Source organism: Zonotrichia leucophrys, chromosome Z (genome assembly GCF_028769735.1).
Source record: "Zonotrichia leucophrys gambelii isolate GWCS_2022_RI chromosome Z, RI_Zleu_2.0, whole genome shotgun sequence".
Taxonomy (NCBI): Eukaryota; Metazoa; Chordata; class Aves; order Passeriformes; family Passerellidae; genus Zonotrichia; species Zonotrichia leucophrys.
In genome coordinates this window covers 66591022-66607399 of record NC_088200.1, presented here as the reverse complement: position 1 = coordinate 66607399, position 16378 = coordinate 66591022, and the positions used below count along the sequence as shown (strand labels likewise).

General features: G+C 37.7%; 1 protein-coding gene across 1 annotated transcript in view; it reads right to left on the bottom strand.

The window, feature by feature from the left end:
* The window catches only part of SRFBP1 (serum response factor binding protein 1), a 67282-nt gene that overhangs the window by 32792 nt on the left and 18112 nt on the right, over positions 1-16378 (bottom strand). Inside the window, exons 2-3 of the mRNA XM_064735718.1 lie at positions 12315-12403; positions 11248-11320 (exon numbers count right to left, since the gene is read on the bottom strand). Coding sequence (XP_064591788.1) covers positions 11248-11320; positions 12315-12403 — 162 coding nt within the window. The remainder of the gene's footprint in view (positions 1-11247; positions 11321-12314; positions 12404-16378) is intronic.

Sequence of the window (16378 nt, the reverse complement as noted above, 5' to 3'; positions counted from 1 at the left end):
GAGATGAACACTGTGAACTTGGCATTTTATTCTGTCAATTAGATTAAACGAATTGTTTCATTTTGGAGGTTCACATCTGATTCAGTAGTTACATTCAGAGAGCAGTCACTATTTTCACCTCAGCATACAGAAAGCAATTAGCAAGTCTGCAATCTTGTGACAATTTCAGAAGTAGAAGGTATCCTGAAAGTAAACTACAATTACAAGTATATAAAAATGACAAAAAAGAGAAGCAAAACAAGCTTAGAAGCACAGCAAGCATGATGCCAAAAATTATCATTATTTGAATATTCCTTTTTCTTCAAACATCCCTTAGTTCTGAATGTCAGTGCTCCCTTGCACTGTAATGCAATCTGCATTTTCACGGTACTGACACACTTTGTTCCACAGTGCTTTCCTAACATTAAAATAACAACCACATGCGACTTGAGGGTTAACATATTTCCAAGCAGCCCTGCGCTGGCTGGAAGCATCGGGGGTTTAGAGTTACTATCCGTGGTATTTGGTGCAGCTGCCAGCAGCGGCTGCCAGCAGCACGGCTGTAGTGAGCACGGCAGGCAGGAAGGCGGGCAGGAAGGCAGGAAAGCAGGAAGGCGGGAAAGCAGGAAGGCGGGCAGGAGGGCAGGCAGGCGCGAAGGACAGCAGGCAGGAAGGCGGGCAGGCAGGAAAGACAGCAGGCAGGAAGGACAGCAGGCAGGCAGAAAGGAAGGGAAGGGAAGGTAGGCAGGAAGCTTCGGGAAGGGAAGGGAAGGTAGGCGGGAAGGTTCGGGAAGGTTAGGGAAGGGAAGGTTCGGGAAGGTTAGGGAAGGGAAGGTTCCGGGAAGGGAAGGGAAGGGAAGGTTCCGGGAAGGGAAGGGAAGGTTCCGGGAAGGTTCCGGGAAGGTTCCGGGAAGGTTCCGGGAAGGTTCCGGGAAGGTTCCGGGAAGGTTCCGGGAAGGGAAGGGAAGGGAAGGGAAGGGAAGGGAAGGGAAGGGAAGGGAAGGGAAGGAAGGGAAGGGAAGGGAAGGGAAGGGAAGGGAAGGGAAGGGAAGGGAAGGGAAGGGAAGGGAAGGGAAGGGAAGGGAAGGGAAGGGAAGGGAAGGGAAGGGAAGGGAAGGGAAGGGAAGGGAAGGGAAGGGAAGGGAAGGGAAGGGAAGGGAAGGGAAGAAGGTGGGCAGCCAGGCAGGCAGGAAGGCGGGCAGGAAGGATGGACGGCAGGCAGGAAGGATGGACGGACGGCAGGCGGGCAGGAAGGCGGGAAGGTGGGCGGGAAGGATGGACGGCAGGAAGGAAGGATGGACGGCAGGCAGGAAGGAAGGATGGACGGCAGGCAGGAAGGAAGGATGGACGGCAGGCAGGAAGGAAGGATGGACGGCAGGCAGGAAGGAAGGATGGACGGCAGGCAGGAAGGAAGGATGGACGGCAGGCAGGAAGGAAGGATGGACGGCAGGCAGGCAGGATGGATGGCAGGAAGGCAGGCAGGATGGACGGCAGGCAGGAAGGCAGCACCATCGTCCAGGAGAGGGCGCGGGGTTCCCCTGGCGCGGCGCCCCCGCTCCCGCCCGGCAGCGGCGAGAGCCAGCGAGGCGCCACCGAGGCATTCATCCAGCGAAAGGCCGGACTAGATGCTCACAGCATTCCCCAGCAACAAGATAGTGCTGACAAATGGGTGCGATCCGTGTAATAACCCCCACCCGCTACGGTCGGGTTTGAAATCCGAGACGGAAACAGAAACAAATAGTGGGGACAGAAGAACCCGGAGAGATGCAGCGTGAAGCAGAAATACGTGAATACACAGACCCCGTATGCACAACCCCTTTGTCTGCTTCCAGAGGGCATAAGAGTTCAAAGATTACACACCATGCAGGAAAAAAAGAACTTCTTGTTTTTATTCCTTTTCCCAGTATGCACTGTCTCCAGGAGAATTACTCTTCCTCCAGTCCTTTCTTCAAGCTCCACAGAGGAAAAAATAAATTAGTTTTTGTCCTTTCCTGGAGATCTTGAAACTTCCGCAAGAGAAACATGTCGCCTGATTTGCCCAAGATAAGGAGTAAAGGTGGAAAGAAACAAAAAAAGGTTTTGGTTTTAATACAAGCAGATTTTTAAGCAGGCTGTTAAAACCACTGCAGAAAAACACTGGTACACAAGATCTATCCAGGACAAATATGTGAATTGTGTAGAACTCCAGCATCAGTAGTTCACTTTATATTCTACAGAATCCTCCTCTGATTTTGTTACACCTTATGCAGATGCTGTGCCATATATGATCAATCTTGACACTCTTCTTTATACTTTTACTAGTTTCTTTGGTTGCTGTTCCATACACAAGGACGATTTATGCAGTATACAGTAAAACAATTTTAATAGGAACAGACTGTCTTCTGTTTGAAGACAAGGCAGAGCAATCTAGTATTTTCACAGATATATATGGTAACTCTGATATCCACCTCCTAGTGGCATCGCCAAAAGCCAATTTCTTTCAATCCAGTAAAAATGAAGTACTGGAAATGTAATTCTCACCACCACCACAAGTACTACTTAGCATTTACTACCATTGAATTTCTTCAGTCATTTAGCTGCCCAGCTGATCAGTTCTGCAGTGTCTTAAGTATTAATATCTTCATTACCTCAAAATTCTGGAATCATCAAGCTCTGTCATTCATTCACTTTTTCTGAATCATTTCCAGCACTGATCTGCACAAAACTCCACTGTTAGCTTTCCAACACCACAAAAGCCAAGCATTTATTCTCTTTCGCTTGCTATGTTTAACTCTATGACTAAAAGGAGAAAATTCATATTCAGGAACAACTTAAAAAAACCCCAACAAACTAAAGCCACATAAAACCACTAGAGGCTTCGGTGAAAGCTGGACAATGGTTTTTTTTCATAATATTAAACAATATAAAGACTAAACCAACAATATGTACTATGTATTTACTCCTTCAAAGACCTCCCACTGATTTGCAAGGCATGACTTTCATCTCCTAAAGGCACCAATATTCTACCTCTTACCATTGATCTATACATTCACTAAATCCTCACCTAAATAAAAGTGCCAATACATCTGTGCAGCACTTAAGTCATATTTAAATGAGCATTAGGTTCCCAACAGACTTCATTTTTTTTTAAGCAGGAAGTAGCCATGGAGGAAATAAGATTTTACACACAAAAGCATCAGTTGGAAGTCATAGCAGCTGCAGTTGCCATTCTGAATTAATTAATTTCCAAGTGACTATAAAGATATTTAGAGTAATCTCCAATTTCTTTCCCCCTCCCACTACAAACCCTTCAAATGATCTCATTTCTGTGGAAAATTTCTTCAGAAGAAAGAGGACCAAAAAGAACAGTCGATTAAGGATATTCAGACAGTTTAGTATTTATCCACCATACTAAGAAGATTCACTGTTGATTACAGGTATTATTCTTCACTTCTTCAGAATAAATTAAGTACAAAGACCAGCTAGTATACAGCAAGAAGTTAATTAGAATTGTCTCAGAGATCTCACAACGACTACAATACCTCAGTGCAGGATCATCAAAATACAAAGGAAAAGTATGCAGTACATACCAAAATGTTCTTTATTTAGGTTCTCATGAATTACGGAGACATTTAAGAAAAGGCCCAAGCTGGTTAAGTAAAGTGAAATGCATGTTGGGATCATGAAAGAAGTCAAAAGTACAAAAAAAAATCTATTTCGAATACACATAAACATTTTCAAAATGAGCGCAAAAACAAGCTGACCTTTCTGTCATTATTTTGATTAATACTAAGTCTTTTTTTTGCTGTCACTCATTTTCACATAAAGGCATACAAGTTGCATTTTTTAAATATTATTGCAAAGGTTGCCTCTTTTTTAAAATACACAATGAAAATACATAGAATTCAGAAAAGAGATGAAGTCTCATCTGCAAGTCTTATTTTTTCAAAAAATGAAAATGTCTTATTCTGCATCCTTACAAAAAATGAGTGTAAAATTCTTATGCAAGACTTCATAAGAAAAAGCTTCATCTGCAAGCTATATTTTTAAGTCAGCTGACAACCTGCACTTAGAACGTACTCTAATATTTTCCTTAAGATGTCTCAAATCCAACAAAAAGACACCTTTGTAATCTGTTTTGACTTTGTAACAAGGAATCTAATGCATAAGAAAAGAACCACAATAGCTGCTTCTACTTAAGTATCTTGTCAACAACAAAGTTTTCAAAATGAAGCTGATGATGTTTTTACTGACTTTTATTTTTAAGACATGCAGCCCATTTTCTTTATGTAATCCAGGACAGTATCTCAGTACATTAAAAAAGCCAAAGAACTTCTGCTATCATAACGTAATAAAACAGTAAGAATGGCTGTCAGCTATTTCTTCCTTCAAATTAAAACTGTATAGTACAAGATCCCACACTAATTTTTCTGTTGGTCTCACAATTTTAAGTATTCTTTTATGCTTGCTATCTAGGAAAAATGAAAAAAAGGGAAAGTATCATATTCTACAGTATTCTCATGTTGAGACTGCTCATTCAACATACTTTGACCCTGCAAGAGAAGCAACTATGAGACTAGCTTAGGAAAATAGTTAAGAATATTAAGTATGGAGTTTCTCATTTTAGCATAAATATGAACGGAAGCAATGTATCAGTGAAAAGAGTATGAAATGCTATAAAGATTAATAACAGCACTCAGCCACTGATTATACTAATCTTCCTTCTCCCTATTTTGAGAATCAAAAAAGGCTGTAAGTAGGAATATTCAAATAAAGTGGATACATTGAGGAGACATGTAGGCTCCTGATGAGGCATTCCTTCCTCATTCGTATTCATAAATTTAAAAAAAACCATTATTAAATAGCTCACCTTTTCCCATAGTTCCACACTGAGCTGTAGACTCTTATTTTCATTTAGCCTTACTTCTGCTGCAGTGTAGGTACAGAATCCATTCCTACAGAGCTTCACATTCCTCACTAATTGAAAATCCATCAGAATTTCATATTTACTAACATCATCTCTGCACATCATCACCACAGTGTCTTCCACATTCATCACAGGCTGTCTCTTCTTGCTTTCACCTTTGGTGGATTTTTTGTTTCATTCAGTGTTTGGGCACTGTTTATCCACACCACCTTTTTCTGCATTATGTTAAGTGGTCTTTAGATTGTGTTCCCTACTTGGGAGAGCTTTTACTTCAACCTTAACATAATTTTAGATAGCCACTGAACTCATATGCAGTTTTTAAACAAAAATAATGCTCCCTAGTAAGGCATATGTTGTCCAGAACAGCCAAGAACTGCTGCTGGCAAAGTAAAATGTGCTGTTGAGAGCACAAGCAGCAAACTTTTGTGTTTCCAATAGTGCCTGGCTCCTCACACATCTATGTCTGACCAATGCACACATGGATATATCTGCCACTCAAAGTCCCAGGCTTCCTGCATTACTGTCAAAGAATGCATCACCATGGATGGAAAGACACCTGCACCAAAGCAAGGATCTGGACTGCTCCACTGAAGGAGGGCTCAATAACTAAGTTCTACCTCTTCTTCCTTCCCTGAAACCGTCCTCAAGTGGCATCTGGCCCACACCATGGTGGAAGCTGAACCACCCGTGCCTCTGCCTTTTATTGAGAAGCATGAAGAACTGCTCCTAGGCTGACTACACTGAAGTTCAAGCAATTCCCATTACTCTTACAAAACCTTTTAAAGATTAAAGATTCTACAACACTAGGAAGAATGTTTTCTATCTATTTAAAAAAAAAAATAAATATACAAGACTGTAGGAAACACATGCCAGGAGAAAAAAAAGCAAAAAAGTGCATTTGTTTCCACTCTGACTTAAAACAATTTTACAGTGAGGTGTTAACTGAAAGCCAGGTTACACAAGATGGAACCATTAACCAAGAAAGAACACAATACTGCTAGAAGAAAATGACAAAGATTTACAAAGATTTACAAAAGATACAAAGATTTACAAAAAAGACTAGTATTTCAGGATATAAAAATTCCACGCAAAAAGGCCATACGAGAAGAAAGACCTACCAAGTTCCTAAAGCTGACCTACTACAAAAATCATCAGTTACCCAGCCCTGTCCTGAACCTCACCACTATTCCACACCTATTACTTTCAGGAAATTGAATGACTGTCATTCCAAGGACAATGAGTGTGAAAATAACCTTCAAACTGAGGTTCTACTTTTATAAAATAATTTGGCTCTCAAAACCATACTACTTAAGTCTACTTCTGTTAACATCTTGCTGGAATATAAAACTAATAACATAATGTAAAGCATTATTTTTTCCTGTATCTCTTGTACTTAATTCATTATTCTGTGATAAATACTGTGGTTTAAGTCTACTAAAATCCCTCATTCATTAACTAATCTGTTTCTCCAGTGATAATTTTCAGGACAGAGAACATATCTTTCCAAGACACTTGAATATGGAAACCAACTGCTGCTCATTCCTGACAAATGGGAAGCATTTTCCCTTTAAGCACTGCAAATTGCCTTTTGTCCATATTTTCTCAATGGGCATCACCCAAACATGATATAGCAACATCTTGCTATATCATGATAAGATTTTTGTTGCAAGATGACAAGAAAATGACAAGATTTTTGTTGCAATATAAAGGCAAAAGTACACCTAGACACCTGGTAAGGGAACAACTATTATATTAAGATCTTTCCTCAGCAAGAAATTCCAACAACTCAAGGTAAGATACACATTGCTAAGAAATCGCTGGACAATCTGTTATTTTTGTGTCAAGAAACTTTCAAAAAATAACAGCTTCTTAAATATAGAAAGCAGTACTCTACCATGGATAATTAATCCATTTTGATAGTATCCTCAAGCCTGACAAACAAGTGAAAAAGTATCTGTAAGTATACAGAATTTTACATTTCATAGAAGTCTAAAAGGATCATACTATTCTTTTCCCCCATCTTTCATGAATTCTGGAATAAATATTTATACAGTTTTGGAAAAATGAAAACTGAAGAACTCAAAAACCAGTGTATTATTCCAATAGCTTTGAGAACTCCTGCAATTAACCCAGTTCCTGCATCCATGTAGATGGAACTTTAACTGCTCTCATTTCTCACAGTGTTTACATCTGATTGTTGCGCCTGAGACACTTTTAATTGTATTTTCCAGTTAAGATTTTTTTATTCTTTAGTTCTAACAATGAAAATATAGAGAATAAAATATTTAAATGTCATTCTAACAACAATACAATATATACTATTTGCAAATTCAAGTAACAAAAGGTTTTTCATCACAGCCCAGCACCAACAATTCATAGATTTTCAATATATATGCAGAATTGTGAATGCGCAACTACATAGAGCATATTAAAAAAGACATGGATACTCTATTAAAAAAAGTGAAAGCATATTATACCATCTCACTTCGAGGAAACCGTGTGTTCAAAGTGATTATTATGTCAGCACTGTCTGCTCAGAATTTACTCGAGGACAGGAAAACAGCATCCCTGAGAGCCAGTAATACAACTGCTAGTAACAGTAAGCATTTTGTCCTTCCTATTGTATCAGACTGTAGTTAGTACAGATACAAACTAGAAAGAGAAGTTAAAGAACATTAAAATCCAGAAAAGATCTAGAAAGAGAATTTAAAATCTTGTAACTGAAAGTTCAAATTTGTTTTATTCAGAGAAATCCTGCTGAGCTGCAGGCTCAAAAAATTTACAGGCAGCTGAACTGAGAAACGTAATTCTTAAGAAAGCAAAGAATTGTCCCTGATTAGAATTTCAAACCATTAGATTTTTTTTTTCTGAGTAAGAGAAACTTAAGCCATTGCATTAAAAACTTCAGTAAACAGACAACTGCGTCAAGGTTGCAGACATTCAGTCTTTCTTCCCTAAGACTGAACCCAACTCCCTGTAAAATGGAATCCACCAATAATGCCTTCTGAGGTCATCAGAACATATATAGTCCTTCCAAAGACTTTGGTGCCAACAGTCTTCAGGTGGGTCTTTTTTTTTTCCTGGATATATGATAAGGAGAAAGGAGGTCTGGGTCTGTTTTTGATGATGGAAGAAAAAGGACTGATGTTTAGAAAGAGGCATCTTTGTGCATTGGTTTAACACAATGGCTTTTAGTGGGGATGGCAGACCCTTGCTTGCAGAGATTGAGGAACCTTGCTTCCAAACTAGAGCAGCTTATCCTTCAAAGACTTACATTTACTCCATGAACTAATGTGACCCACACCATGTAGTTTGGGAAAACTCTTTTGCCTGGGGGAGGGACTCACATTAGAGCAGGTTGGGCAGGACTGCTGCTCATCAAAATTAGCACCACGCTGGAAAAGTACACAGAGAACTGTCTCCCCTGGGAAGGACCCCATGGCATAGCAGAGGAAACTCTCCCTAAGCAAACTGAAGAAAGATTTCAGATGAAAAACTGACCGAAACTCCCACACCCTGTCTCTCTGTACTGTCAGCGTGAAAGAAGGAGAGGCTGGAGGGAGGAAAATGTTCTCAAGGTTTATTTGAATTCTAATTAACCTCTTTAAATTATGTTAACAAATTTTTCTTTATACCTTTTAAAGTTTTGAGCCTGTTTTGCCCTTGGAATGTTTCTCGTAATTCTTACCTCAACCCATCAGTCCTTGAGTCTTTCTTTCTGCCTCCTATGCTCAACTGTAGCAGAGGAATATGAGTGAATAGTTTTTCTCGTGGGAGCCTGGTGCTCAGCCAGTGACTTTGGCAACTGGGAAGAACTTGGAAAAAACCTGTGCTGTTTTCTTCAACCTACAGAAAGCCTTCAGGCCTTCAACCAACAAAGAATTTCCAGAAGTTGTAAGTTACCACTTCAATAAATATTTTGTCCTGAAAATACACACACTATCAGATTCTGGTGCAACATCCATTTTCTGGTTCCAAACCACTTTGGCTGCTGTAATTATTTTGTTGGATTTTTTGTCTTTTCCACTGAGCTGCTCTTTGCAATTTGCAGCTCCTAAAGACTAATCATCCTCTAAGATGAGAAGAGGCATTTTTTCTTAGATAAAACACATAACGATAAGTTAATGGACAACTTCTTGCTGTTAAAGAACACAAAAAATTGCCATATCCACCACACAATCCATCAACTTTGAAAGGATTTTGAATTTCCCCTAGCATGTGTTTGAGATCCACACACTAAAACTGTTAAAATAATCTAGAATAACTCAAATCTTAGTTGCTCTAAACTGCAACTTTATAGATCACTTTCTATTTCTACTGTGTCCAATTTTTCCTTAAAATTCTCAAATTCATAATTTGAGTTATGTGAATGTGTTTTTTAATGAATTTTATGATTAATAACTTAAGACAAAAGGTTGCTGGGTGTGAGATTTCACCAATATAAAATCTTCCAGTCATCTGAAATAACATTACTAGTTTGTGTGAAAGCTGTCTTTTCCACTTCCATGCTGAATGAGGAATATTTCAATGTCAACTCTAAAAATCTCTGTTAGTACAGAAATCAACAGTGGTTGAAAAAATACATATACTACTAGTGCCTCTTAGGTAGTGATTAATAAGAAACAGGAGTTTTTCTTTCATTTAAGAAACAAACGTCCTGTAAAGCCAGTAAGTGTCAACTTATGCAATTCTGAAGTCCAAAAATCTCCAAGTAAACAACTTCTTCCTATTAAATATTAATATAACAGCGCATTGCTTTTAACAATAAAGTCAACTTACAGCACTTAAAATTTCAGATAACCAAGTGCATTTACTAATTTCAACTTACAGATAATCAAGTGCATCTACCCAGGAAGCAGGAGAGTTCTTCCTTCTCAACTGCTTACTTTGAGGACTCCTCCCTTTCTATAAACTATTTCAGGGCAAAACTTGCCTTCAGCTTTCTAGGCTACAAGTCTTTCCATCCCTGACAGCCACTCTTAAAGCTACCATTTACAAGCCCTGCACATGTTCATGCCAACTGAAGCAACACTTGAATGTACTTGGCCAATACAGTTCTGAGTGCAAGCAGGCTTTAAGATGTCTGCATGATCTGATCCTGGCAGGAAAAGCACAATGTGGACAAAACCAAGACTCCCGGTAAATGTGTGCAGAACAAATCTTGCAGTGAAACCCCCTCAAGAACACTCACAAAAGCCCCATAAAAAACATGGGCTTCTGAGCTCAGTGCTCCAGCACACCTGATCATCATTCTCTTAGAAACTGAGACACACATACTTGGCATTAAAAAACAATGTAATCAAATTATTAAAAAAACCCCAAAAACACAGAGAAAAAGAAGCAAATACAAGATCAAGTTTAAGACTGATGGCAAGTCAGTAATGCAGAGTGCCTCAATATTACTGTCATAGTGACTGAGCAGTGCTGCCCATTTTCTTTTCCCTTTTGCTGGTTTATGAAGATTCTTCCTAGAAGTATTAAACTAAAAATCCCTCTGATTCTACTTGATTAATTTGGCACAAAGCACATCTAAATTGGTCAATGAAGCCTTTCCTGTTATTAGCCTTTTTTGAAGACTAAGATCCGAGTTGCAAGGTTGAGAAAAAAAAGAAATGTTAAAAACAAACAGAAATACTGTGTGCTCCCAGAATAGCACAAAATAGTAGTGTAATGATATAATCACTACAGTGATCAACTACACTTGTCAATGAAATAATAAAAACAGCCATATTGTGAGAAAACATTTGTCATGACCTATACATGACTTGTGCTCAAGTCCTAGGATTGGAATTTATAACTCATTTCACCACTCATAATTTTATGTGGTATCAACTAAAACTGAGAGATTAGCACAAGTCATTATGAAGTTATAAAATTTCTGAAGCATTTTCTTGATGTCATAACATATTAGATACAAACACTGTATCAATTAACAGCAAGGCTGAACGCTAAAAAAAGATCTGACTCAAGTCCCTTAAAGCTACAATTTGAAATTACTACAGAACCAAATACAAATGGCATGATATTCAGAGCTTGCAGGACAGACAATGAGGATACTGTACTGTCAGACACATAAAATACCTCCCCATACTCCTGAGCGGCACAAGAACTTCAGATTCTGTGCTTTAACTGTTACAGTAAAAACTTCGAACACCACTCACTGCTAAGCAAATTCATGTTTGGCCTGGAACGTTTGAGACTCAAATTGTTTAACACCTTGACAAATGCAAATACTCACAATTTGCTAGCTGTGTTAATGTTCAAGCTTACTCTGAAAATACTTAAAGTTTCAGTAACGTAGTCTCAGAAAACAGACTTAAAATAGTTGTCTCTAATACTGAATTATTTAAACATTGTATTACCTTCATGGCATGGATTTCTTCTATTAATCTCTCAACCCGTTTTTGGTTCTTTAATTTCAAGTCTTCTGAACCCCTGCAAATGAATTCTACAATTATTTTTAAAAAAAATCTCCGTTTAGTAACTTTGTTTCCTCTCTAGCAATACTAAGTAGCAAAATAAAAAAAAATCAGGAGATGGTGCACAAACACAATCCCTTATTGGCAAGTGAACATTTTAGCAAAGAGTTGAACATAGCCTAAAGCTTTTGCTGTACTGAACAGCAGAGGAAACACTGAGGATTTAGCAGAACTATGTGAAAAACAAAAATTACTGTATCAGAAAATACAAAACCACAATTCATATTCAAGAATGGGTGACTGCTTCATATGAATTGTGGTTTTGTATTTTCTGATACAGTATTTCTGACCCACTCAAATATAATTCCATTTCAAGATCTGTAGTATTTAAATATGAAAGTTCACTGGATTTGCTTCTTATTTTGGACAACTTGCTAAAATTGTGAGAGTATCCTCACAATTTACACTACGAACACAGCAGGAGATGTATCTCACACCAGCTCTAAGATATGTGCTAAATTATTTCAGGCCAGTAATCTCTAAAAACATAATCTACAATATATTGTTTAAGCTGTTCATATAAGAATTAATAATTAGTAATTATTAATAATCAAGTATAACCTGTATATGCAAATGAAGTATTTTTTGCTACACAATCCCTAATGACAACTACAGTGAGAAAATTTGGTGCAATTTAAATTCAACAGCAGAATAATCTAAAACATGAAATCTGACACTTTGAGATGTGCTGTAAAAGGTTCTGTAACTGATCCAGATTACCTTCCAATACACGAAATCCCATTAAAAAAGTAATCCCAATTGTGCTTTATGAAACTCCTTTTAGTTTGTATTTTTAGTCTAAAATTAAGTTAAAATAAGACAAATATGTGTTTTAGTGCCTTAAGCTTTAAATGTAGTACATTTTTCTCCCATTTTTCAATTTTTGTGAAAACAATTAAAACAGTGCCTTATTTATAAACCACAAAAAACCACTATTATTTAAAACTGACTTTTTCGATTTTAATTTCCCGATGTGTCTGGTTAGTCTGCGAATAGTGAGGACTCTGGCCTTCTTCACATCTTTTCTCATCTTCACAACCTGTGAAAAATATGGAAGACATTAGAAACTGTTTTCCTTGATTACGTTCCATATACAATACATTCATTACATTGACTTAAATTTTAGAAATTAGTTCAACAAAGAGAAATATTTTAAAAATAAGACTGCATTTCCCTGCTAACCAAATCTCATTTCAAATGAATTCAGAGTTCCATTAAAATCAAACTGCTTCCATAAACATCAGTGGAAGAATAACCAACAGTCTAAAAATGTGTCTGAGGTCTAAACAGAAGACAAGACATTCCTAACTAGCCATACTTTAATATTATTCTTAGAGCTAGACTGAGCTAGGGATTTGAAATGTCTCACCTTTTGCCTTCACTTAGCTTACTTTTGTCCCAGAGAAACACCAGCAGTACATTAAGTCCACTGGCGCATAATACATAAAAGCATTTCAATTATTAAACATCTTCAAGTGTTAAGGAAAGACTCTCAAAAATTGACATTATTTATTATGGAACAGAATTTGAGATATTAAATTCCTGTTATATATTTGAATTCATTCTTGTTCAAAACAAAAGTCCAAGTGGTTTCTAACTTGCTACAGTCTGTCTCAACCTGCCATCCTACCCACTACTCTGTTCCCAAATTTAAAGCAGGCAGTTTTACAGAAAATTTGGAAATGATATTTTGGTCTTAATTCTCACCCCAATAACAAAGAAAGAACTCTCATCATTATTATTAGATAGATAGGATGAACAAAGAAATCTTTCTAATCTTTAGCAATTAAATTCCATAATGGAAAACCTTAAGTCCAGGTACTGTCTAATGGTGAACGCTACAGGTACAGGGAGTCAATAGTGATCCTTTATTTTTACAACTCAACTTCCCCCTTAATTATACATATATATCTTACTATACCTATTAAAATTATATATTTGACAGTTAAACTTAGAATAACATGAAATACTAAAACAAACAAAAAAAATCAGTCTTCCTGACAAAAGTCAAATTTATCTTAAATTTATCCAGTGAGATAAGTTCCAAAATTAGGTTGGCACCTCCTTCTCAAAGAAGTTCTTTACATCAGATTTCTATTCTAATTTCTCAGCAATAACATCAAAATGACAGATTGATGATGACTCTACCACCTAGTTAGGTCAAGAATGATAGTACTATAAACCTACATCAGGCTCGAACAAAAAAACCCAGAAAAATCTTCAAAGCTCACAGAGCAGTACTTCACACCTGTGATGCGGAGTCGGCCAGTACATCTACACCTGTGCACAGACCATAAAGGTGATTCTTAAGCAAACAAAAGGAAGGCAGAACACATCCTTTGCATAACTGATCATGTTTGTAGCTTAGAGTACTGATTGAATCAAGTTGTTAAGCCGTGAATGGTATTCACCAGTAGCTTAACTGAAGGTTGAATCAGAGCAAAACAATTTCCAGAGAGGGGCATGTCTAATTGTCAGCCTTGCCTCTGCCAGGCAAGTGAAAGAACATGGGAAGCAGTACTCCTCTGAGAAGCAAGGGAGGGGAATTGTACGGGGGCAGCGCTAGTCACTTGCATCATGAGAAATAAAAAGGTAAAGGATGTTTTTGGAATAAAAATAACTGACTTAAATGTGGTATCCAGTTCCAAAAATTGTTACAGCAAAGGTCAGTACTTACCTTAGTTACCCTAGTAAAAGTAACTGTACACACAGATCTACCTACAAAAGTTTCAGTTTACAGCAGAAACCACATGCCAAGAAGCACCAAGTGCCAAGTTTCTGCTACACAGCAGCACTGCTCAAGACTTTACATGCTCAGGAAGAAACCAATAACATCACCATTTGCCATCAAGGTGATAGATGTAGATATTTCTTTTTTATAAGATATTGAATGAAATTATCATAGGTCCCTATAGTACATATTCTAAAGGAAGAAAGAAAAAAAATGCAGCTTCTGTCTGAACACCAATACTATACATACATATTGGTACATTCAATGGAATGTTTGGAATGTCAGAGGAAAACTGGGTATGCCTTCTTAGAACGTCTGGGGTGGGGAGGTTGTTTTGAGTTTGGGATTTTTTATTCTCTATTTTTTTTAACATCCACTAAAAACATCCACAAGCTCTTAGAAACGTACTGGAATTTAAGTAACTCATACTTTACATATTAGTTACTGTGTATGCAAACATGAAGTATATTTAACTTGCTCTCAAAAATGTTTTGTCAGGTATTTTTTAATAGAAATACTAATGCACACACAGCATGTTTCCAGGGCCTACAAGAGCCAAACTTCAGCCTCCTCTACTGCCAGCCAGTGAAGGCTGTATAGACATGACAACAGGAATGAGGGAAGGTATTCGTTCCTTGGCAGACTAGGAGTATCAATTTAAGTAATCCAGTCACTTATTTCACACGGGACAGTATGCATCAACTCTGTTCTTGGAAGTACTCATAACGTTCTCAAGAAAGCAGTCAGCTCTTTGGGAAAGAAATCAAAAAAGTTCAGCTTCAGATTTACAGTGTGCTTGAAACAATGGGGCTTAGACCACCAGGGTAGGCCCTGCTCTCTTATATTACAAAAGGAGAGCAGCAACTTCGCCATCAGTAGGAAAAAAACCACCAAACTAAGCCAAAACAAACAAAATAAACAAAAAAAAACCCAACACACCACCAAGAGTAGTCATATTTAAAAAATAATAACAAATATTTATTCATAATTAAGGTAGTTTTTATAAATAGTTCTAGGAAAGACAGTAAGAAAAGGAGAAGTCTTTGCATCGAAACATAAAAAGGCAGCAGTCTAAGTACAGATCAGACTTTATGCTTCAAGACTAGGCAATAAGGATTTTTAATGTACTCAGCAGTGACAGTAAGCACTAAAGAATAATTATAAACAAGCAAAACACAAACCAAACAATTTTCTCTATCAATAGGATCTAGGATTCCTGGAAATTAAGGAAGTCTGCAATTGCATGTGGAAATAACCACTTCAAGGATTTCTTTGAAGAAAGAACAAGAGATGTTTTTCTTTGTTGAAGACAGTTCTTTACTTTGTTGGAAATACTATTTATGAGACAATTAAACTATACCTCCTCATTAATGCCACCAAATGTCTGTGTTCACACATTATTAATAGATGATATCAAAGTAATAGCAAATATAGACTACGTATCAATTATAAAATACAAAAGGAATTACAAAAGAAATGAACTTACTTTTGAAAACAAGCCTAGGTAGTAACATATAGAATGCACATAAGCATATTTCAAAAGCTATGGTTATGAACAAAAATCATCCATTTAGCACTATGCCCTTTCACAAAACAAATGCAAAATGTAGTTATATTACTATAGACGCAAAACAAAGATGAAGTCCAAAAAATTCCATGACCAATGGTATTCCACGAAGAGAGGCAACCATCAATCCAACAGCTTTCACCTTCAGTAAGCATTGACATGTACCAGCCAGCAGCACACAAACCATTTTCAAGCCGCAGGCAGATGGGAGCTGCTGCTGCCCTTTCTAAGAAGGGCTAACAAAGAGCACAGCAGGGGATCAGCAGATGACAAGCCAGACAAGACCTAGAAACTCTCCTGTAACTCACCTTTTCCTAGGAGTGTGCATTACTGAGGGAGACTGTAACAGGAATTGCTGGCTCCAGCACAGCCTACACTAACATGATATTTGGCACACGCTCCCAGTACTCATCTGGCAATGAAAACAGCCCCACTTTAACGTATGGGTACCACTCACACAGTACAAAGACACCAGAGGGCACACGTCAAACCAAAAGGGTGACTTCTATCAAATAATAAAGAACAAGTGTGTATTTAAAGACATCACACAAACTGTATTTAACCCAGAATGCACAGCTGAGAAAAGGAGAATCCAATAACTTCAATGACTTTGCTTTCTATTTCAGGTTATACCTGACTCCAAAGGGTTAAAAGCCATTCCCAGAGATTTGTATTTTTGTGTGGAAGTTCAATCAGACCTTCCCAATCCTCAGCAT